Source organism: Vanessa atalanta, chromosome Z, assembly GCF_905147765.1.
Source record: "Vanessa atalanta chromosome Z, ilVanAtal1.2, whole genome shotgun sequence".
Classification (NCBI taxonomy): domain Eukaryota; kingdom Metazoa; phylum Arthropoda; class Insecta; order Lepidoptera; family Nymphalidae; genus Vanessa; species Vanessa atalanta.
Genome location: NC_061902.1, coordinates 3,800,366 through 3,826,395, shown reverse-complemented (window position 1 = coordinate 3,826,395; position 26,030 = coordinate 3,800,366). Strand labels below are relative to the sequence as shown.

At 32.8% G+C, this 26,030-nt stretch overlaps 2 protein-coding genes and 1 long non-coding RNA gene across 4 annotated transcripts in view; 2 read left to right on the top strand and 1 right to left on the bottom strand.

Moving 5' to 3' along the window:
- Positions 1-4,321: 4,321 nt before the first annotated feature.
- LOC125075920 lies at positions 4,322-7,745 on the top strand. Of its 2 annotated transcripts, none has more exons than XR_007120264.1 (4): positions 4,322-4,500; positions 4,931-5,053; positions 5,529-5,736; positions 6,064-7,745. It is a non-coding gene; the product is annotated as an uncharacterized LOC125075920 (long non-coding RNA). The 2 variants fall into 2 exon arrangements; XR_007120265.1 differs by having other exon boundaries at positions 4,322-4,517.
- A 1,320-nt stretch (positions 7,746-9,065) lies between these two features.
- The window catches only part of LOC125075783 (failed axon connections), a 29,157-nt gene continuing 12,192 nt past the window's right edge, over positions 9,066-26,030 (bottom strand). Inside the window, exons 2-6 of the mRNA XM_047687540.1 lie at positions 16,985-17,120; positions 15,677-15,879; positions 14,737-14,874; positions 13,064-13,327; positions 9,066-12,794 (exon numbers count right to left, since the gene is read on the bottom strand). Of these exons, the coding sequence (XP_047543496.1) occupies positions 12,711-12,794; positions 13,064-13,327; positions 14,737-14,874; positions 15,677-15,879; positions 16,985-17,120 (825 nt within the window). The 3' untranslated portion in view covers positions 9,066-12,710. The remainder of the gene's footprint in view (positions 12,795-13,063; positions 13,328-14,736; positions 14,875-15,676; positions 15,880-16,984; positions 17,121-26,030) is intronic.
- On the top strand, positions 11,072-11,794 carry LOC125076226 (prostatic spermine-binding protein-like). The gene is made up of 3 exons (XM_047688288.1): positions 11,072-11,300; positions 11,344-11,486; positions 11,738-11,794. The coding sequence occupies exons 1-3, from the start codon at positions 11,072-11,074 to the stop codon at positions 11,792-11,794; spliced, it is 429 nt and encodes a 142-aa protein (XP_047544244.1).

The window sequence follows — 26,030 nt, the reverse complement described above, 5'->3', positions numbered from 1 at the left end:
GTTATTATCAATGTCATTTTAGATCTTGAAATCTAAATTACTTATATGAATGTAATTTATCTGATTAACGTAATTACTAACGATACATATACGGAGTAAATTTTTGAATAAACATTATTTTCAAATGCTTTATATAGATTCACATTTTGTATAAATTCTATAGCAATATAATTTCTTGTATTTGTAATAACCTGCCAGGAGCTGTTACGCTTGCACTCGGTCTGTTACCTACACTTACTTATGTATATTAAATACTTACTTCGTTTTAAAATGAAACATCTTGTGTAACTCTCGTCATTGACAAGTACTATTATTTCTTTAATAACAAACAAACTCAACTAAACGTTTAATTTTTTTATTATGAATTAAGCGAAGGTATCTTCATTTATGTTTACATACGTTTTAGTTTTGTAATTACAAGGACTCTTTTAGTACAAAATAAATAAATAAAATGTTATTATCAATTTCAATTTGTGATGAAAATGTTTATTATATATTTTTACTTAAATTAAAAACACATGTTATATTTTGTCTAATTTCAACGAAATTTTGCCACTTGTGTGTCCACCAACTTTCTCATCAAAAGGAGAGGAGGCCTCAGCTCAGCAGTGGGAAATTTACACGTTGTTACGATGATATATTTTTCATATATGTAGGTACCTATTATATTTGCAGTGCAACACGCGATTATTTAATTTCGCCCCACGTACAGAAAGTGTTGAAGTGAGGCAGGAGTTTTGCAATTAAATATACTTGTTACGCGTATATATGGCGCACGGAACTAGCTTAATTAACCATTCAAATAACAGCTTAGTTTTTTAACTAAGCGGCTCTCAATCTAAAAAATTGGAAAAACTAATAACTAATAGAACAACAGATGATAATACTGACAAAAGTCAATTTTTAATTCTTGTGTTTGCTTAAATGCGTTAGTTTGCAATTCGGAAAGTCATAGTCATGTTTAATTAGTGGTTTTAACCCATTGGAATGATTCTCCGGAGTTGAAATCGTCATTGAAAGTAAGAAGGACTTTTTTTAAGCCTCCGGAAGATAAATTAATGGCGAACGGTGTTCTAAATTATTAAATATAAAATCATTTAAACAGTGGCGCCTAAGTATTATTTTTAAATAAGATAAGATATTCGAATTTACATACACTGATTTTTCAAACATTCTTTAATCTAACTGGCATAATTTTTATTTTAGATTAACTGAACAACTGTAACTAAATTTAGTAACGGTAAAACTAGTTTAAGATCTGTAATTGTAATAACAATATGTATATAACATAATTATATAGTTTGTTACTTGCAATTAAAAAGTTTTATAAATAAAAACTGTTATATACTCCTAATCCCCTGTTTTTATGTAACAAACTAATTAATTAGAGCTAAATATTAGACACAGTGAAATAACATTTTGTAAAACAATAAGGGAACATCTTTGAAGGATATTTTTTTCTTTAAAAACATTTTTCTGTTTTATTTATTTTTAAATGCTTTTTTTTATAAAATAAATTTTCGCTGTCGGTTTTCATGTTTCAATTCATAGCCTGTTGTATGGTGCTATTATTGGACAACATCACATACATTACTCTGATCCCAATGTAAGTAGCTAAAGCACTTGTGTTATGGAAAATCATAAGTAACGACGGTACCTACCACAAACCCAGACCCAAGACAACATTGAAAACTAATGAACTTTTTCTACATCGAACCGGACGGGAATCGGACCCGGGACCTCGGAGTGTCGATCACGGAGGTCGTCAATAATAATAATAATATTTAAGAAAAATAACACTCATCAATGTAAACGACATAAAATTCATTTGAAATAACAAAAAATCAATTCTCGTCTGCGATCAAACATAAGTATATTCAAAGTAGTAATAACCTGATATATCAAATTCCAATGACAGGAAGAGAAAATATTTAAGCAAGTTTTAGTTTAAATTGATATTAATTCAATTTCTCGAATATTGGTTTCATACCAATCTAAAAAATCTTTTGTATTCATTATGAATTAGTGGAAAAACGTAATATTCGGTTAATTTGGTATTGGAACTTTAGGAGGAACATGAAAGTGAATATACTCGTAAGTACTTAAGGAAGTGTGTAATGTTGTATTATAAATAGGCCCGGTTCTACCATAAGAAGGGGGGGGCTCGTTATGAGCGTCGGAGGTGTGGTCGTGCACCGGTGGTCAGCGGCGGAGCCAGTCATCCTATCCGCCGCAGGGCGTCAGCCCCTGGCGCCCGGCCTCCAGTGGCGGACTCGGGGGAGTCCGTCACGTTAACGGGACGGAGACAGCGGAGGAAAGCGCGCCTTTAGGCGCGCATTCATTTATTTGGCCGCCTCACGATGGCCGCCGCAGGCGGGGCCGCGGTGGTAAGCCATGGCGTTCCCGTAGCCCCACCATTATGCGGCGCGGTGGAAACCCGAGGAGGTTTTAGTGGGTAGGACAGGGCAAGTCGGATGCCCTGGCATGGGGCCTTAGGCCCCGGTTGAGTCCCACATACCCGTCCCGGTCCCCCGACCGGGCGGCATGCGTAAATGCATTTCCTCCTCGTTAAACTAAAAAAAAAAAAAAAAGGGCCCGGTTCTACCATATGGCTTTTTGGGCTTCAACCCAGGGCTCCATGGAATCAAGGGGCCCTCAGCTAAGTCTAGTCAAAGTCAAAAAAGACGATAATGCGAAAGAATCCATAACTTTATTAAATTAAACAGATCATATGGTTTACAGGACTGCGAGTCCTGCAATCAAACCCATTCAATTATTTAAATTCAAGAACGTAGTTTCAGATTTCGTCTTAGGTGGGCCGCTAAGTAGTGTTAGCCCAGGCCCCCTAAACTTACGGTTCGGCCCTGATTATAAACAAACATATATAAATCAAGAACTGTTTGACGTGTATCATATAGCAGAGACCATCGCATGTAATATGTAAATAATGGTTTATTTATCTTTACTTCCTAACATTAATCGAACGTACTTCGAGATCTTGGGCGTACAAATATCATGAATATTTTTTTTATAAAACTCTTTATTATTACATTAACGTTCCTATAGAAATACTTTTGCGTGTCCTCACGAAATGACATTGAAATCCGCAATTAAATATCATTGAACTTGTCAGAAGCCAATGAAGCTATTAGCTAATGAAATTTACATTTTTTTATCGTATAAGTTAAATTGACTTCTTTGTCGCCACAGAAAGTTATACTTAATCAATTTTATTAAAGTCCATCTCAAAAACTTATTTGAATTATACTCCACTTAAGTATATGAATTTACATCACTAGTAACGTATTTTCATAAGATTATTTAAAATGTTTATTTTGCCTTTTATATTTTGAGAACACAATACAATATTAACTCTTAATTAATTTTATCCGGTAATATTTATGTCAAAAAGATTGAGAATGTTAAGAAGATTGACTGTTTATTGATTGTAAAAAAAAAATTATGTATTTTATTTTTCAAATCTTAAGAGATTCGGGAAACATTAACATTTTTACCTAAAAAAGTCAAGAGATTGCATTAAAACTATTGTTGTGATTTGGTTTCTCCCATGAACGGTCGATGACATATTTTATTTATATATAATGTTTAACTATCCGTCTACCGTCGCATATTTAAAAATAGTTATTCTAGTTACTTTATTATAATGAAATTAAAAATAATATAAATTATAAACCAAATTATTTATAAAATATTGTGCCATACAGCGCCATCTATTATTACTATACGAAACCATCTCTCTCCAGAGAATCGTTCTAAATTCAGTGCTGCCACAATTCCAGTTTTCCATTAAAACGCAATACAATTATTATTTATCCTTTAATAAAATTAAAAGGCATCTTTACTTGTATTTAGTGGCGTAGCTAGGTGAATAAGGGAAGCACGGCAGCGATGCATTAGGGGAAAAAAGAGGAAGGGATTAATCAGATAATTTCTATGTAAAATTGTATAATTAATAGAATATTTGCTCAATGCAATTTTTGTTTCAAATTCAGACTCTTGACTAAAACCAATCTTCACTAATTTTAGATTCATCAAAAATTTTTTATTCGTTTTCCTCGACTACGAGTAGTCAGTCAATACTTGCCGGGGAAATAGTAATACCTTTAATACTTATCCCCCGACCATAAAATGTGCGCGAAGCAGACATTAATAAATTATTATTTTAATATTTATTTAGTGGCATTTTTTATTGTAAAATGTAGTGTTTTATTTTAAAATGGCCAAATTTTAATCATCCGCTCCGTTTTTTATTATATAACTACATTTTTTGATTTTAATGTCAATGTCACTTCATCGCGCGAATTTTAATATAACATATCCTTTATCTTATTATTAATAATTAGTAACCTACTTAAAGTAAATAACCGAGAAACTTTACAAAACAAATATTTTTATTAAATCGAGACACCTATATACCCAAGAACGGTGACCTATAAACCTGCCATTGGGGCTCATGCAGAGAAGAACAGAACAGTAGAGGTTGCTTTAAAAAAAATGTTACTAAACAATAAAGTTGTCTTTTTTTACTTTATAATGATAATATTGAAGACATGCTGCGCCGACCCCAAGTAAAATTGGGATAAGGGCAGGAGGATGATGATAATGATAATATTGATATAATTTCGTCATTGTTTCTGTTTACGTCTTCCGATTTTACTATCATTAGTGGTTTCAGCATTTAATACGTTTCTTTGCTGAAGACCTTTAGAGACTGGTGTTAAAGAATCTATAATATTTGATATATTATAAATTGGTTATTTATTAATTTATAAACCCCATAATAATTTATATAACAGTGTATGTAAAATTAACAACTATTTAATAACTTCCATATATAAATTTTATATAGTGTTGACTACCAACACTTGATAACCCAAAAGTTAAAGTAAAAATATGATTTATGTTTCAGTTGATCGAGACTACACCAACACGTCAAATGGCTGAATCAAACACTCCATGTTACAACCTGCAAATAAATAATAGTGCCACCTTGGTCCCACAACTGATTCTGATAAAGTGCTAAAACCTGAAGGTATTGAAATTATACATATATATAATATACTTTTTTCTAGTATAGACAAGTGTTTCTAAACTATTAATAAATTGTTATACTTAATTATATCAATTAAAAGTAAAAATGTATAATTTATTATTGAATATTTAAAAAAAAAACACAGTGTGGGTGGTAAAAATACTAATAACATTTCCCAATTGAATTGCAAGTATAGTATTCAAAGTTGAATCATTTGACGTCAACTGTGAGTGGCATAAAGATATAATTTTGTAAATTGTAATTCGAGACAAATGAAACATTTGATTCCACCTGCAATGTACTAAAATTGCTTGAAATTTATTCCATTTTATTTGCAATTTATAAATAATTTGTTGATGTAGATATACTTATACCTTGTGAATATAAAATTAGTCATTAATGTTATAGGAGGAGAAACCTAATAAGCCAAAATAAGTTACTTTATTTTATAATTTATTTTCAAAACAAATTGCAGGTAGTACAATAAAACAGTTGTTACATGTTGCGGTGTATAATCAGACACAACATCATGCAATTTTATATAGATTGGTGACTTGAAGCAGTCTTATTTTGTATACAAAATTAAAGTTATATAAGAAATTGAATATGAAATTGAAATTGAACACCATTGGCTGTACAGAAGTAATTGAAAACCTTGAGGTAAAAGCATTCAAATAGAATTAGTAAGTTATCTTTTAATTTATTTAAGATATTTTAATAATTATTAGTTTATTAACACATACTTATGAATGCAGTGTTAATCCTACCATTGCTATAGAACATTATATTATCTTTCTAGTTTGTCTTCTTCACTCGTAAAGTAATTTGCAAATTCTTTGTAATATAGTAAATCTCAAATATATTCTAGTTTTTGACATATTTTTCCCACCAAATAAAAGCATTAAAAGTTCATGCAAACCGAATACTTCTTCTCCAATAAAAACATAAATAAACTTGTTAGTAAAGTTTAACACAGCTTTTCTTATATTTATTGTATTTTATTTTCACAGCAATGTTACTGAATAGAAAAAGTCGCAATCCATGCATTATATCATCAGTTAGCCTTTCTAAAGAAAGGTAAAAAGAACAGAAGATGAAAATGCTGAAATAATGTCTGAAAAAGGAATAACGTCAGAAATATTACAGAAAATTAAAAACACTAAAATGGTCGCCAGTGATGTGTTTTCATTAGATTGGCTTATGGAACTATGGCAGATAGGTAAAAAAATAAGGAGTATTAATTGCATACAATACATACAACATACAAGGAAGCATTAGGGTTCGAAACGGGAGGTTGTTGGTTTGTTGACTCTCTATTTGTAGATTATGCAGACGTAGCAAAGGAAACCTAGCCTGGAGCTTCTACAGAATGAGAGAAACCAAGCCCTAATTAGTTATTATGTTTCCACCTCTCCAATGGTTTTCCTTCTGATTACAATTTAACTTCCTTTTAAAATCCTTCTTAATATCTTAAATACATGAAGTCCCCTTACCATTTAAGGTTCATATAATTTAGTCAAATCTTTAATATTCTTCACCTATCGCAGATTCTTTCCCAAAAAAAGCAGTTGTCCCAAAAAGCGAGAACTATTCTCCCTAATAAGTTTGAATGAAGTGACTATCACTTAAATGTTGCCATATATGAAACACTGTTGTTCCTAGTTTTAAAAGTTGCGCTGTCCTGGTCTGGCATTCTATACTCTAGCCCCGAATTTCTTACTCCCAATAATATTGCTGACAAAATAACACTACATATTTTTCCCATACCAGGACAGTAATGTTACATGTGCACCAGCATCAGTTTCAGGTTAGATTAAAGAAGAGGATTCTCATTGTATGAAATTCAAATGGTTCTGAAAGGTTTTAAAGGTTGCATGCCAGGGAAAATAGCACTCTTTCGCTTATCTTTAATTTAAAGTGATAAGTTTAGTGATAAAGCAAAAAAAGTAATCTATTTAATTTATCATTATTTTCCATATCGAGAATTGTAGAAAACAATCAGAAATTAAAATTTTCGATTAAACTCTGCTTTGCATTATCTAGAAAATTAGCTCTCAGCTCAGAGCCTGTCGTCATTTAGGAAATCTAAACATAATCCAATTTAAGTATATATTTTTGTTCCTTCATTTGTACTGTTAAATAAATATTATTATAATTTAAAGTATTTTTACTAACCTCAGATCAGCCTGACCAATGCATTATGCTAATGAAGTTGTTGCTGATTTTGAAGAATTACTTTTTTTATTGCTTTGTTAATCTCTTGATACCGATCGAGTTGTTCCACCACATTTCCCATGAGGTATATTTGTAAATTGCTGTGCTACAAGAGGTTGCAATAATTCAGCTTGATGGCTAATATGTTCCTAAATCTATAAAGTCGAAAGCGTAGTCAGAAAGAAGAAAAAAAAAAGATTATAAATTACTGATTTATAATCTTTTTTTAAATTATAGCATACCTAAATTACTTTAGAGATGTCTGTACTTTAGAGATATTCCTATCTGTTACAAAATATATGCTTTAGATGTCCTAAAATTAATACGCGTCATCAGTCCCTTTTTCATTTACCTATCACAAAAACCAAATATGCTCAAAATACTTTTATTTTCCGTGCCTGTGATAAATATAATAAATGTTTTTCCAATATAGATTTTACAATGTGTACAAAAAAAAAATTAAAAAAAGAAATTAGTAATGCCTGTAATTTGTAATTAATTTTTTTTTTTTTTTAATAATTTATGTTTCACTCATGATTTTTTTTTAATTAATTGTCTTAATTTTCATTGATCATATTATTATTTTGCTCAATGTCATCAATTTTTATATTTTAACTTTAATCTGTTATTTTATATTTTGGCCAACGTGTGTTTATACGTTTTATTCTTCTTAGCTCCAAATGAACTTGTAATCGGTGGAAACTTAATTGGTCTATGTATTTATTTTTGTATGAATTATTTTCAATTGATTGGTTGTAATACTGTTTGTTTCCCAATAAATAAATAAATAAACACAAAGAAAAAAAAAAACTTTACCACTTTAAATTCAACATAAAAATGTTTAAGTGTTTTATCTTAAATTATGTTTTATAGAAAATGTACTTTTACTCTGTTCAAAAGTTACTTTAAATGTCAGATTACATTCCTATTCTTCGATGTCTGCCCCAAATAAAGTAATTTGAAAACAGCTAAGAGAGTACTCTATAAAATGTCTTAGTTCTGGTGTTTCAACGCGAAGCAATGAATGCAATATAAATATATGCAATACTAACAAAATATTAGTATCAAATGTACATCGTGAAAAAGAGTTTATTATATTTCATAGCAAACTTTTTGTATTGAGTTATATCATTTTTTATTTACACACTGAGCTTAACTGAGGATGTTACAGGTGAATGTTGCAGATGATGGTGAAGTGCTCGTTAACATGAACTTGAAATTCCTTAGTGGTACAAGCCCTTTTTTTAACATTACCTAATAAGTAAAAACTCTACAAAGTTAATTAAACTATTCCGTAAATAATATAAAATGCAAACAAAAAAAATAACAGAATTCAAATTAAATAGGGTGTAGGGGTGGGAGAATAAATGTTTATTATGATGAATGTATACGTAATTGACAATAGGTTGATAATTGTTTAATTGCCACGAGGCTGTAGCATCGGATCCTATAAATTCACTCCTGCAATACTTATAAGATAAGTTTGGAGGTTTTGTTGCTTAGAAATCTTTTCCTTTACCTGGAAAAGTGGTTTTACTTTGAAATTCGATTTATTATTATTGTGACATTTATAAGTATATCGAAATATGTTAAATTTAAGTGAAGGAGGTAATCTTCTACCTTACAAGTATGTATTATTAAGGCATATAAGGACAGGAATTAACGAACATGCTTGTATATTTTTAAGCTTTCAAATCATTGACACAAATATGGAGGCGTGTTAAATAAAATATTACCTGCTTACGCTTTAACGGGATATAGCAAGGAATATCCCACTAAAACGCTTGCAGACTCTGTATATTAGATATATACTTTAATGTCGATAGAATGTTATACAGAAATTCTTGAAGGGAATCGTTTCCACTGAAAGCTCAGTTAAGTTGTATAATTATATTAAAGGGTACAATTATGGCGAACCATTACTATCTAACGAATATTACTTATATAACTAGATATTGACACGATAATTGAATAAACCACAAAAGTGAATGATCCACATCAATATAAAATGAAGCGTAACTAATACATAATAAAACTCATTTTAATAAAATTGTATCTCTACAAATCCATTTTTATATATAAAACATACAGTAGTACCTATAATTATTTATGATTAATTTGTATTATAGCACTAAAACTTACAACACAAATTGAGTCATTTCATAAAAGTCGAATTTGATTAAATGTAAATTTATTCTACGAAGTGGGACAATAAAGAGTGTTCGCCGTTCGTTCAATCATCGTGTGTCACAACACAATCGACTTGTCGCTTCTTTATTGTCCCATCATCGCGACCGACGGCTACAGTGCGTCGTTATCGCTTAAGCCTACCACTACTACGTACACAGCTATAACTAAGATATCCGAGTGAAACAGAACACCCGTCGCGCTCACTTACTAACTTCAAGCGCGTCACACGCGATGAAAATACTATGGCCATTTGATTTTTATACGAAATACCGTTCGCCTTACGATCGAATGGATTTTTTTATTGTGGCGCATGAGAATGCATTCAGGAGAATGAAGAGATTCTATAGATTATATATAAATAAAATTAATTGTCTACCCACATGTGATTCATGAAGTTATCGCAGCATATAATAGTATCAGCATAGCGTGTGACGCGCTACAGATGCGTGATGCGTGCGTGCGGTGAAAGACATGAGAAGTGGAGGGTTAGCTCGTTCGTGTTCGCCCGAGCTAGATGAAGCACTGAAACAGGCTCTGCTATCGTTATCGATATTAGCCTCAATATTACATCTAAATATGTACCTATCGCTAGAGTACGATTTAGGTAGAACCGCGCGAATCGTTTGATTGTCGCGTGGTGTGACCATCAACGTCCTAATCTAACTTTCCTAATCTTAACTCTTACATCCGAGGCTAATGGCAGTGATGGTCAGCAGTTGTGGGAGGGACGCGGACGTCTACCTTACCCCAATAATGACAAATTAAAATCAAACGTCAACTCAAAAACCCGAACTAATACCACTATTATTATTAAACGGGACGAGTCATCTTTCGCTTCGCCCTCGGGGCTTACAGCTAACGCGACAGGTGGACGTTCACGAGCTATCTATGTTACGCTAGGACCTAAATCTAATATCATTTAGTGAGCCGCACCGAGTCTCGCGGGACCGGGGAAGACGAACCCACTTAATATGATATCTACTCATTGTGAACATCATTTTAGATATTATCAAATGTACATTCTACTATGCTAAGTATAACATTAATAAGAGATATTCGATAGAGATTTGAAGATGGATAGTTACTCGATCTATATAGACGGGGAGGTCCTCCATCTAGCGAACGACCTGTCATCTACTAATGGTAAGCTTACAGACCGGAACCTAGATCGCGGTCTCGTATAAATTTCGCCTATTCAGGATATAACAACGTAAAAAGTCGTGCGAGACCAAAGTTCGCAACGCTCCGCCGCCAAACTGCAGACCCTTAATAATCAAGACAGTTATTTCAAGCCCACGTCCACGGATAATATCAACGTTGGACGTTGGTGAAAACGTTTCAACACCTCGAAACTGCTATACAGGTCTGACGACTGCTCGAAATAATAAAGGTAAAAGTGAGTCGAGAATGGGAATACTTTAAAATTACCAGCTAACTTAATTTATAAAGCCTGTCTCAGTGACGATTTATTCAATGTCGAATTGGATGGTATCCATCGATGTGTTGTCATATTATCAATACATTTATAATGTTTAAAGTCGGAAACTGTCTTAAGAGAGAATTACCGAAATTAAACGCTTTTCATGACGATGATGGATGTTGATTATGAAAAACATGTCAATGGTTGAATTGAAGATGACGGTTGATGATGATGACGACTACGACAGCGATAATGACGTTGATGATGAAAATGATGAAGATGATGATGATAATGACGATTATAGTAATGATGATGATAATGACAATTATGATAATGATGATGAAGATAATGACGATTATGATAATGATAATGACGGCAAAGATGATAATAATGATGACAACGATGATGGCAATGATGATACTAGTCAATGTTGATAATAATGACGATTTAAATGTTGATCATGAAGATGATGATGACCTAAATGGTGAAGGTAATAATAATGATGATGAAAATGAAAAACATGGAAATTATGACGCTGACAATTATGATGATGATGGATTGTTTGATGGGGAATGGGGTAGCAGATGGTTCGCTAGAGGTGCGACGACGGCGAGTATAATGCACGGACGCGGACCAAAATATTATGGACGATTATAATTATATATAAAAAGTTGAATACATCTTAACCTTAACAATGAATACATTATCAAAACATTACGGACTATGAATACATAATCATATGAAAAACAGTCTTCCAGGTGTTTTCGTTTTATCAAAAATTTGTAAATTGTAAATTTCTTTTTTTTTATTTTATTTTTGTATAAACCAATAGAGTACAAGAATCTCAAAACATTTCTCAGCAAACGCCGGCTACGAGCGCACCTCGCGTGGCCGGTATCCGCTATCGCATGTTTTAAACCTTCACTTTCCAATTTATCTAATAAACATTCGCCAATTTTTGGTATCAATTATACTAGTCTTATTTAAATATACTTCACAACTATAATGTGTCCGATTTGAAATGCCTACCGTTATCATAATATGAATTGAGTATATATTCTCATAAATAAGATACGTATCCTACCCGATGAATCAATTTAAAAGTCATGAAACGCTCCCTTGATGACTAATTATAGTCGAATGACCAAGAAGTCATCGATGATCGTAAGCACTAAACATTCCATACTTAACAATACAATGAATGAATGTCAATATTAATTTCGCTTATCATTAATTAATATTATATAATTTATTCAAATAAATGTTTACCTACTCCTGTAAGTACCTTAATAACCGATCTACCTATCTGATAATAAATTTAATACCAAAATTATATGGACAAAGCAATCGAATAATATATGTTAAAATTGATAACTACAAAAAGCTTTAAACATACAATTCAATTTAGATAACGCCAACGAATTATAATTACGGGTCGACAAACGCACGAAACACTATACCAAGCTAAAATAATGGATAAAAAAGACCGACGGACAAAATTCCCTTACGCACATTCTTGTTTCAAAATACTGCTGATCAAATATTTTATAAGCAACGTCAAAAATGGAATTGTCATAATTTTATATGGATGGATGTATTATTCAAAAGTTTTTTTTTATTCAAATCTTTTATTTTTTTTATAGTGCGTAGGTATTTGCCTGGCGGTCAAACGAAAGTGTAATTAGACGGACTCGCGTCACCAACTGATAATACGGGAAAGACAAATGGATTTACACGCTTACAATATACAGATTGTATTATGAGTCTGACTCCTAAATGTATCAACTTGTATGTAAGTATGGTAGTGGGTTCGAGCGTCCACTATAATCGCATTTACTTCTCCTTCTCCTTTTCCTTTTCTTTCTCCTTCTCCTTCTCCTCCGGTTCCTTCTCTAGTTCTTTCTCTTTCTCGTCACCCTGGAATTTAATAAAATAGCTTTAACTATTAGTTGATATCTATTCGACTCTCTTTTGGATCAAAAAACACTTAAACGAGACGAAGTGTGTTAAAAAGTAACTCGGTAAGTTTTTTTATGCCTCAATACTAAGAGTTGAGTGAAAAATAATGTTTTTCCTACATAAACTAAGTTCCAGCAGAGTTCCATATGTCTTAAAAAGAAATTTGGCTAATTTAAATGAAATAACGCCAACGAATGATGGCTTACGAACTATTTCAATCCACGTACCTTTCCTTTCTCAGCATCATCGGCCATTGCCTGTTTCTCAGCGGGACCGGTTCCCTCCTTGGTGTCTTTCTCTTTCTTTGCAGCAACCGCCATGGTCTCAATCGCGCATATCTCATCCCAATCGGGATAGGCTCGTTCCTTGAGACGAGACACGAGCCCCACGAGGTTAGGGAACGACTCGTTGAGAGCGTCGCGAAGGGCATGTTGCACTTCCTTGTCTATGAAGTGCAGCTGAGCTAAATTAGCGAAGGCCACTATGTCCAGCTGTTGAAGTATACAAACGCGGTTTAAAAACGAAAGAATATTTTACCTTAAATATATTGTTGATAGTTAATACCTAACTATACTTATGATTATTAAAATACTGTTATCGTATGTGATTATTTAAATATTAAAATACATATATCGACCCCTCCCGCGCGTTAAGTGGTATGACAAAACATGTGATTTTTCAGGAAAGCGATTTTTAGCTTTCATCTTTGCATTGCTCTTCCACTAAATATAGTTTGATTAATTTAATTAAATCTGATTGTAGGCAAGAGAGTTCAATATCCATATAAATGAATAAGATTAAACCGAGCAAATGCTGCTAATAGTTTTTTTATAATATTAGTATTCTTGCAGAAAGTTTTCTATAAAGAAATAAAAAAAAATTAAATAAAAAAAAGAAATAATTGGGTATCTAATCCAATACAGATAATAAAAGTTGTATTCAAATACAAGAAATAATTTTAAATTATTGAAAGAAAATATTTTTAGAGAGCTCAAGTTAAGTTATGTAAGTAAATAAATAAGGTAACAGTTCAATTTAGTTATAATTAAGTAATCTAGGTCCCGAGCTTCGTACTTGGCGACCGTAAGGTAAAAAGAGAGGTCAAGATATCCTAGGTTGTGCGGGCACCGGCCGAGCTGGGGTCATAACCTGAACACCACCCCACCCTCTCCCCGACTAAAGTCTCCCACAAACTACCCCCCACCCTCTCCATCGACAAATGGGTAGTTCGTCGATCGCCCAGGCAGGGCTCGATCGATTACCGTCAAATAAAAAACAAAAAATACTAACACAACACATTGAATCTACTTACAAACATGTTTGTTTTTAAAAATTTAAATCGCAATTTTGCTATTATGATAAATTTTGTAGAGTATAATGTAATACTTAATTTTGCTAAGTTTATTTTTAATAACAATTCCAAGGCTATTCAACATATGCAATTATAACAGTTAGACCCAAATAAAATATAATGCTCATTTTAAATAAAAGTCATAATAATTCATGTTACACAATTTGTTAATTTGTAAATATATTACATAACTGTCATTGTCATTTTGTTATTGATTTCTACTAACGCAGCTTTACCGATGCTCGTGTCTATTTTTGAACTTTAGATAAGTTAGAATGATGGACCGGTTATCGCCCTCGACCCCTCTTGCAGGAAGCGAACCACCCCCACCCGACGATGCAACCGCCGCCGCATCAATGAACGTGGTCGTACAAACAAAGGATCAATTGAAAAATATAACTGTCTTCTCTTATTTGGAAAATGTATATTTTAAGCCTTAAGCTATAACAACGACCGCTTTCTACGTGTCCATTGAAAAATTAAATATTTTCAAAGCGCTATAGCGCCGGCGTTTATACGCCAAAACGTATTCTATTGCTAAATACTTACGAGTGTGGGCTCATCTCCGAAGAAGAATGGTTTATCGGAGAGCAGGTCAGAGAGCACGCGGAGGTCGTTCTTGCCGAACTCGATGATCTCGTCCTGGCTGTGCACGCCGATACCGTGAGCCTTTGCCTTCTTCATACCCTATAAACGAAGCAAAAAAGGTTGTATAACCATCGGGAAATATTTAACTCATTACATTAATTTCAAAAAAATTAAGTCTAATCTTGTAAAAAAGTTTCCAGTGATATTGATTACGGATGATTTATATCGATTTTATTAAAAAGCTAATTATATAAGACGCGTATCTACCAACCATGATGTACATTTCGCTATCACGGTTCGGCATCAACTAGGTAAGATTCAACAGGTGCCCGGATATTTAACTACTGCTGTCAGCAATATGGCGACTGCAGACGCCATGGGGGTAAGGGGGAGATGCGTAGTGCACCGTGTTGCGCTACAGAGTACGACGATCCTATATGCAATGGGGTGGGGGGATGCACCTATAATAAAACGAGCTCCCAGACAACAAGAGGTGGGATTGAGAAGGGGGGTTTAGGTTACTTTCTAATTTCCAAATTAATATTTGGATATAGGGCACATATCGAGAGAAATCAATATGCCAAATTGTATATGTCAATTTGTTCAGGCCATTTGACTCCAAAACCGAGAAATTTACATGACAGAAGCTAGCTAGCGTGCTCAAAAAAAAAGTAATCCGCCGATATGATTACAAGAGCTATAAAATAAACATATAGTATGTTTTTTTTATATTACATACTCTAAAAAAGAAAGACACGATGGCGCGCGGAACACATTAGATAACAAAGTAAGCGCGCTTTGAACGATCACTTTTGCATTGTTATTGTTTTGGCTCGTGGCGTCGAAACACCGGCCGGCCGGCAAGCAAAACGTCAAAATGGTGTCAAGCCAGCAAACTTACCTTGCGTCCAGAGGTGAATTTATAACAGAAGTTGAGTATCGGGTTTGGAAGGCGGGTGTTCAGAGCGTTCTGTAGGTTCACTTGATAGCCCTTGATAACACTGTCCGGGTACTTGGCACGCCACCAAAGAATCACCCACGAAAGGTGGTTCTCTATCATCGAAATCATCGCGTGCGTAACCACCCGCTGATCGGGCGTCAGACCTGTGAAAGAGTTATTTCTATGAGTTGCTGTCTAATTTAGTGAGACTCGATGCGTTAAGTGCACATGCGCGACTCCCAGAATCGCTGTCTTAGTTCTAGGTCGCCCGGACCATTCCAGTAGCTAATATACCTGGAATTTCAGTATTGATTTCGTATACGTGGCAAACAACAACTCTTAACAAAGGGCTTTATATATGGTTATAGATCGACAGCGTATCCTTTTAACGCATAATAGCTTCGGATACGTGAAACAATACCCTTGATGTCAAAAGACAAAGCGCTGGTGTCAATACTACTCCTCTAGTCTAGTTTGTAAATGACAAAGACTCGGATCTTTGACGTCTTAAATAATAAATGACAAGAAAATGAAGTGCTTTTTAAAAGCGATGTAACTTTGTTCACTTAATTATAAAGCTTTTTACTTTCTAGTTAATGGAAAAGGTACTTTTTTAATATCTTCTTAGGTGTTTAAAACAAAGAGCAAGGATAATGTAATTTGTTACTTTATTAAAACGATCACCACTAAGTTACCTTTCGCTTGAAGTTCTTCATTATTATTAGAAATATGAATAGACAAAAGATTTAAAAAAAGAATATGTATAACTATTTACAAGTTCATTCACAAATTAATTTATTAAAAAAGGTTCGTACCGTTTACTCTAGGACGAATCATATTTTGAAATAAAGGAAATAAATAATTTAGGATATATAATATAAAGGATGAAAAAATTAAACTATGACTACAAAACTAACTTTTTTTAATTATCTCGAAACCGAAATTTCTCTCGCCAAATAAAGTTTTGCTTAAACGCATAAAACAGTATAAATCTCAATAGCTCAACTTTATTACCACATAGCGAGGTTCAAATCTCATCTTAGCACAAGCCGAAACTGTATAATAAAATAGATATTTTACAAATTCCTGGCAAACAGGCATTGCTGGTAGTACTCTTTTATATAAAAAAAGTTGCTTGCAGTCGAGGCAGCGCATGTAAATACATAAACATACAGACATACTTAGTATTCGTTTCTGGTTCTCGGTTCCCTTATAAAAAACCTAGTCGAAGTACAAAAATATACAGAATGTATGACGGGTGACACTTACCGGCATCTAAATCTTTGTTGTATTTCTCCGAGAGCTCCTTGATGATGAAGGCGCTGTCGGCTATTTCTTCGCCGTTCAGCTCCACGAAAGGAAGCTGTCCCTTTTTAGAGCGGAATTTCGCCTTGTGATCAACGTTCTATAACAATCATAAGCAAATATCTTTTGATAACCATATTCAACAATAAAAAAGCAAATGACCACCGTGAGAAACAAAAGTCACATCGTTAAAAGTAATATATGAATTACAGTCAACTTTACGAAACAATACACAAAGGTAAAGAAAAAGTAAAAATAATATTCGCTGTCTAAAACATTGTGACGCATTCATTAGAAATTCCGAAACAAATGTTAGAATTCCCACAATTGCCACTCGCTATTAGTGACAAAAATGCCCACTTATATATTAGTTTCGCTTTAATTTCACAGACGATTGTGCATTTTATATGACGCTTTAGTAATTAAATATATCGCTTAATGACATGGCAAATTAAAATGAAATATCATGTCGCAGAATATACGAGACTTCAAAATGCTTGCAAGCTCAGTACTATTTACAAAATATATATTTGTTAGGCACAGGAGATACTAAATTATGTTTATAATTTTTAAGACTCATAATACACAAGCTTATACCGGCAATTTGGTCTTTATTTTAAGACAACAAGCCACGGACAGAAAGACGAAATTAAATAAATTTGAATATGTAGATCAAGTAAATATAATCTTTAAAGCAATAATACATTACGGGAATATGAAAGTAGGCAAAGCAATCGTTGAAAAGCAGTATTCATAGAAACATGTTGTAACTTTACATTACTTGAAGAATTACAAGTAATTTAAGCGTATTGTATATTTCTCTAGTACATGAATATTATAGTGGAATAAACTAAAACCGGTTGTAATTATTTTCGCATAGCTAAGTAAAATCAGATTACATCTAAACTACATGTGTCATTAAAATATATTCAATACTATGTTAGATAATCTTACTCTTGAAATGAAAGGCGGTGACAAAGTTTCGGGACTAATGATGTTGTTATTAAAATTTACAAAGACAGCGTTAGCGGTGTGTAACCAAGTTAATGACATGTCGAATAATATCAAAAATCTTAATTTAAAATATTATAAGCATAATATATTGAAAATATCTATATTATTAAGACAAGTAAGTAGTACATTGAAGACTATCTATATTATATTGTCGAAACATTAAAAAAGAAATGATTATGAATTCTTTTACACAACCTTACAGTGACACAGTACAATATTCGCCATATACAATTAATTTACATACATGGAGGAAGCTGGCTTAGCTTGCTATACCTGTATCTATTCTACTAGTTAACACCTACTCGATATGTACTTAAGTGACTCATTGGATTTTTATGTAAAAATTTTACAGTGAAAGCCTGTACTTTTTCAGAAATCTTAACGCAAGTGTCAACAACAACTGTATAGAGTGGATATATTATGCAGCAACACATGGAATACAAGAAAAACCATTCATTTATAGATATAATATGCACGACGGAATTGACGTTGATTTTGGATACGCCTTTTTTTTAAATTGAAACTGCAGCTTAAAATTATAAACGGCCTAGCAACAGGCGAGCTCGACCGGGCTGAGCATGCGCAGCGAGCTTGACCTGAGCTACCCCGTTGGCGCACGTCGCGGAAACATCCAGTCTCCCGGTATTCCAATCGATATATAGTTACTTGTAAATACCCTAACTTGTACCTACCTAGCATAAACTACATCTCTTTTAGGTGAATTTAGGGAAGCTCGTTACGTATGATTTATTTCATTAAAAAAAACGAATTAATAGTTTTTGATGGTCTTGACGTTAATACTCGGAAGATATTGATGCATTTTACACGTGGCTAGCAACAGGTGGCCACAACGATTAAATTATGAGTACCGACTAGAGAGCAATGTGTAGTTAAGAGTCATAGTTGATACGGCCCGAGACAGACGCGGGGAGAGACGCGGCTGTCCCTGCATCGCCTTATAAGGACATAACGAAATCTCACTCAATCGAAAATATATGTAAATATGAAATTTCGAGTATTCAGAATTAACTGAAACATAAAATTTAGTAAAGTTGTCGTTAAAATAAAACATCAAAATCAACGATCAAATTTCATAAGCAATTTAAATATATTTCGTTACTAAAAATTAAAGTCAACATCCATTATATTAAGTTAAGTCGCTACAATCTTATTTGTCAGTAAACAGTAAACAAGCTCATCGTTCCAACAAGGTTACATTAGTGTTCGTTGGATAAGCTCGTGAATGTGTGCGCGGGTGATCGGGTCGCAAGTCTCGTAACCATGGTGACGCGCTAGAGCGAGCCCAAAATCTGGGCGGGGAGCCGGCAGCTGTATTGATTTCGAACAGGGTTCACCGGCCGGACCACCCGCCCCACCCCGCTCACCCCACGAGCTATCAGCCTGCCGACTCGCCTGCCCGCGACATCCCTACGATTACCTACAACTGCTATATATACAAAGTGTGATAAGTGAAATTTCGGTTGGGATGCACGATAATAACTTCGTAAGTTATAACAGGAAGTGGATTGAAAAAATTGGTAACGATATGTTGTATTATCACGCAAGACGATGCGAGTCTGAGTATAAGTAGTTTTATTCGCTAAGAATTTGGGTCTTGAATTTGGAATTTGAACGTGAATCCTAAAATATTTATGAATTCTTCTAGTCTGTTATTTTAACACAGTCTTATTGTTAAGTTTTATTAAATAAAGTTTTATTAGTATCAGATATACCAGTGATATGCTGTCGCATAGTGGTTGACTGTAAACTATTTTTATTTAGAAGAATATACATATAAAATATTTTAAATTTAACAGTCCTCCCGTGCGTCTGTGCATACAATTGGTAAATAACTTTCAGCTTAACTTATAGCTAATAATAAGCTAATAAGCTAACGCTATGATCGATGGCGATTAAGAAGGGGATTCCCGAAAAATTCAAAATATTTCTTTTCATATATGCGTCAAAGTAAATCTTTTTAAATATCAATTAACCGTTAAATTTCGTTCGCAGCATATAAATCGTTATTCGTAAACTTCGAACATTCATGATATGATAATAATTTACCTGATAACGAGTAACGATGTTCGAACCGGATGTTTCGTGTTTTAAGGGCTCTTTAAAAATATATTTTAATGCATATTGTGCTTTTGAAAAAAATAAGAAAATAGTAAGAAAGTAAATAATGAACATTAATATCGTAATAATTTCACGAAAATTGTCAAATTATTTGTACAGTCACTAAACAAGTGTGTCTATACCTATGTATACTTATGTATACACACTTGTTTAGTTAACACACAAACAATTATTGAAATCAATATGAATTCACACATAATCAAAACACCTAATTTTTAAGTACCTCCATAGAGTGAACTTAATTAGCTCACATGTACAGTGTACATGGCACATGTGAATTCAATCGATTTTACAAAATAAAAATCTATATGTACAATAGAAAACGTATAAAATATACGAAAGGTATTACAAACAATGTAATGCATGCACTTCTATCACATATTAACATAGTCACGCGAACGACAATGGGCAGTGAACGGATCAACTTGGAATTCCTTGAGTGGTGGCCTAATGGCAGATTAGCATATTTAGCGCGCAAAGCTTCCTGAATTCAAAGCAGGTTCCCGAGGGATAGCGCAATAATATCAATCACGGTTAGTTGTGAAATCGGTTCAGATTAAACAAACACTTACGGTTACGAAAATTGATATTTTGGCTTTCAAAAGTATTGCCTAACTTTTTAATTTACTTCGTAAAACTGGTTTTATAAGACATAAATGTTAAGAAAAGTTTTAAGCATTTTTATATTTTATTTATTTGTAATGCCAATCTAAGAAATGTAATTTATAAATGTTTTAAAAATAAAAGAAACGCTGATTCAAAAATTTATAGGCTAATAATCATTCGGAGGATCGCGAAGCGGCATTTTAAAAGAGACCGAACGTCCCACGGATGTATGTCCTCTGATACCGGTTTTCTGTCGTAGCATTTAAAATTCTTTTTCTACATGAGAAATGTTGCCTTGATCTCAGGTACAGTTACTAGATCTATATTTTAAACATTAAAGAATAGGCTCGCCTCATTGTTGATGGAAATTATTTGCAATTTAAATAGGACTGTTACACGTGTCACTTTGTATTATGAAAAATTTTGCATTGCTTGCTTTTTAAAACATCGAATATTAAATCTAAGATAGTAATCGGTTGAGTACAATGTTATATGTTGAAGTATTCATAGTGTACATTCAAAAACTGTTATTTCTGATGTCTTATCATAAAATGCATAGGTATGTACTGTCACTGAAATAAATAAAAGTAATGGAGTAGTGCAAACTTTACTCGCATTATTATTATGCTTATTATCACGTCCAGCTTGTGTATTAAAATAAAAACCTCTTTTGTGTTTCGCTAGCGTTTTTAATTTATTTTAATGAATAGGTACCGCACACTATACCACGACCTACTTCGGGGTGTCACAAGAGGGTTTTCACCGAGGGGTAAATGAAAGGAATGTCAAACATAATTTATAAGTTTATTTGAAGTATTAAGGTGTGGTAGCTTAACTATGGTGGCAAGATTTAAACCATTTTCGTTATGTGACATAAAAATAGGTCAGAACATTTATTTAACTATCAAGAAGTGAAGAGAACAATTAACAAATACACAGATATTTAATGTTTTGATATCTGCTACTAATAAATAAATTAAATTTTCTTATTTGGATACGTAGGATGATTGATGAACAAAAAAAAATTGTCTGCTAATGCTTGCTCCCATACTATATAAAGGTGGAAATATAATTATAACAATTTGGTGAATACATTAAATGTTTTGTAAATTAACTTAATATTTTTTCTGCAATATTAACAATCCAAAAGAAGGGTTAACAATTCTTACATTAACAGAGATTTTTTGCTCTATTTATTGATTGAGTAAGCTTTGAATTGGGTGCCTTTTTTGGATCATTTTTTTGTAAAATACAATATAGATAGGTAACCGATCCATTAACGACGTGACATCATTGTTTCTTTGAAAGTTCCCACAAATATCACAGCAGAAATACAATATTTTAGAAACAATAATAATAATTGAAATACTGCCCAATTTGGAATCATATTATGTTCAAATGTTTCTTCCGAAACGGACTTGCCCAAAGCCCGACCACCAAGAAAATATACTACATACTTTATAAACCATTTATATATTTCATTTTTCAATAATAAATAAAGTGTGTCATTTCTACTACAAGACGATAAGATGATTACGGACGCTACAAAATGCGTCTAATAGTATTTCAAAAATCAACAAATTTGCCTACCTACCCTTATCAGTCGTACCCTATTTACGATGATAAATATACCCGAGTTAAGTATAAAGATTTAATTTCATAAAATATCCATAAATAGCCCACGTTTTAGTCAAGTCCCGGTTGTTACATAACATACGTATATTGTGGATAGTCAGCAGACATGATTACTGTCGCGTCCCGGGCGCACCCCGAACCTCCCGTCGGGGCTGGTCGATGGCCGGGGTCGCGCATGCGCACCACGCGGGTCGAAGCACTCCCGGTTGCCGACCCCCACGTCTATGCGTATACATATTATATTCGAACAAATATACCATTTGACATACATATATTAATAAAGGCATGCATAAATTGATTCCTTTATCACCTCGGCAGTGATTAATTATGTAATGTTCCTTGGTTATGTCAATGATAACATTTAAAATAATAAATTGTAATGTCTTTGCATTAATGTAAAAAAGTCTGGGTACCTTAATTTTGGTTTAAGCTTCTCTTACAAATACTGCATTCATAAGCGATTACATTATACTCGAACAGGACGACGTCTATCATTTTACTGTTGCGGTTTAAATTGATGATAATGCGATCGTTGATAAAAGTTTTAACTAAGGAAGCTTTTACATTTATGTTAGCAATGTAGATTAAGACATCGCGGACACATAAAATTTACGGCTAAGTTGGATGGAGTTGGTTTTGAAAATTACCCAAACTAAATATGTTTTAAAAATAACTTTCCTATTAATTTAATGTACTAACACTATTACTAATATTAGTTTAAATAACAATAATGCCTTGTCAAATAACAAGAACAATTTCTCAGAATATTTTGATAACATGCAGCAATTCTTAGAATATGTCGAAATATACTATATAATTTTAAATTCCAAACCAATAAATTACGCAAAGCTAATGTAATTACCAAGCGATCGATATCCGCCAGAGGGAAATTAACGCGAATCACTTCGCGAAGTCAACACAAGCGATTCGAAACAAGAGCCCATTGACCTCGCTATCAGTATTCCAACCCAACAACGCAACTCTGTGCCTGCATTAACGTAACATTACTAATTACGTAGATATACCGTGCTAGTTGGTAGGAACAACAAGCACTGAATCCGAGTTAATTTTACCAGCGGACGTTAGCGATAAGTGTAAACAATGCATCACAATGCACACCGTTACTTAAACATCGGCTTTCAGAAAACACTTCACATTATTGCCATATTAGTATTTCTTTTTTATTATACCAAAACTCGTCCAGGTTTTAAAATAATTAAGATTATTTATAACACGTTAAGCAATTTATAATTAATTATAAATTATGTTATTATTTATAACAAGTATAATTATAGTCAAAAATAGCACCAAATCCGATGTCTTCGAATTGGCCATCCGGCCATTCAGGGAGAGAAAGATCGCTTGGCAGGAAATTGTATAACAACATTATTGATATTACAATACCTCAGAATATCTCCTTAACTGTATAATTTCGCGAAGTCTCTTATACTCAATAAAAACTGAGATAGTTTATAAGTACGGCTGTACCTAAAAGAATATACTTTTTACGCTAAATGGAGATTAAATTGCTAATTAGACGATTTAGGCAGTAGGACAACATGCGACATAATCATAATACGAATAAAAGCCAAATAATAAAAATGTATATTTAACTCTGCAAATTCTATTGAACAGTCATAACAAAAGAGTTACGTATATAAATAACCGAGTCCCAGTATAGACAGGCTTATCTAGAGAAGTAACAGGATATGTATTTACGAATGCAATAAAGCAATAGGCTACACAGGCTATACGAGATAATAGTTTCCGTATGCAGAGTCAGCACTTGTATTCCGCTTTTGTACAAGCTCTCTTTATCTCAGAAAAATATCAATTCCATTTATATTTAAGAATAGGTAATTTTTCTTACTACTTTACTTATTGTTTCAAATAATTTCGTATTATAGTAAAAATAATTTCATATTTACGTAAAGGATCTGACAAGTTAAATATTTTTTTAAAGAAAAGAAAAAAGCTACTGAAGTCTATATGAGAATAAAATAAAATTCTCAGTTCTTGAACGAGTCTAGACATCACATTAAACTTAATCTCCTTCTATAATTCAATCTCCATTTTCTTATGTTATATAAGTACTCAAATAAATCGGTTCGATAAAGAGAACGGTATACTGGACAGTATTCAAAGAAGGTGAATTTATCTTAGATGATTTTGTATATTTATCAAAAGGTGTGGCACTTAAAGCAATGGTCTAACTATATTTCTTTTCTATTATGTGCGATAAATTGAGGGAACAACTGAATTAGAATCAATTGCTTTCTAATGACCTGTAATGGAATGATTGTCCCCTTTAAAGTATCAAAGAAAGGTTTATCCAGCCTACACTTCTCGCTTGTGTTCATTGTTTAACTGATCACTTGAATGAGCGGAAGTCGGCGTCGGTTAACAAATATTTCACATTTCATGGAAGCTGATCGACTTTCCGAAGACTATCTATTACAAAAAAAAAGTTATCTGTAGAATGTAGATATATAAATAGACAGTGTTATCAGATAAAAGTTCAGTATAAGAAATAAAATTATGATAAGTACTATGCGACTTTTATGACTTAAAATTTAGATGCGGAATTTGATATTTCATATCCTCAAATAAATTTTATGTATGAGCGTACGTATTATTTAAATTATTATTATTAAGATTACAATTAAGTGTCACAAAGAGTCACAGTGTAATACATTATTCAATTGTGTTATTTCCAGTTTATAGCAATTTAATTATTCCTTTGAGATGCATAACATGTGAAAATTAAATTAATTCCCGCCTACACACCACTATTGTTTGCAATTAACGCTAATGAGGTTATGGCTCCGTTTAATTTACACGATTTAAAGGGATGAGTCACAAAAGCTCTCTGTGTGACGCAATAGGTAGGTAGGTAATAAAGATAATTAATTTGAATAGTTATTCATAACGTAACTTTTGTAATAATTACAATTTGTTTTTTAAGTTGCTAGGCAAAAGTATAAATTAAATAGTCAGCGTGTTTAAATTATTACGAGATACTTCATAACTAAGTAAAAGGAGAGAAGAAGTAATGGGTAACGTTTGGGCTTTATTTCTTCGCTTTGTGTTATGATGTTGCTGTGGCTTATTTGTTAGATATCATATTTATGGCGATTATTTTGAGGTCTATCATTACAATGTACCATGATTTGTAGTGGCAATAACATTTTAATTGCGTTTTTAAATGCCAGCTTTCAACAACATACAATAAACAGTAACTAATTGACTATTTCATAAATATTTTATATATCGACAACAATATACAAGAATACATATTATACGTCAAATTCTTCGATATAATGTTGTCTTAGATTTTCGCGATTATTACACATTGAAATAAAACTAGTTTTTAACGGATTTAATCGCGTATATTAATTATTTTAACATCCCGACGTTTCGAGCACTTTGCAGTCTGCCCGTGACCACGAACACTGCAAAGTGCTCGAAACGTCGGGATGTTAAAATAATTAATATACGCGATTAAATCCGTTAAAAACTAGTTTTATTTCTTCGATATAATTTTGGTAATTATCACAAGATGACTAGAATGACAGATTTGGTTATCCTTTCAATATTATATAGAAAAGTAATAATA

Coding starts and splice junctions, on each gene's coding strand:
- LOC125076226 (XM_047688288.1), top strand. CDS start 11,072: ATGTCAATGGTTGAATTGAAGATGACGGTTGATGATGATGACGACTAC. Junction 11,301..11,343: donor TGATGGCAATGATGATACTA/GTCAATGTTGAT, acceptor TTGATCATGAAG/ATGATGATGACCTAAATGGT. Junction 11,487..11,737: donor TCGCTAGAGGTGCGACGACG/GCGAGTATAATG, acceptor AACATTTCTCAG/CAAACGCCGGCTACGAGCGC.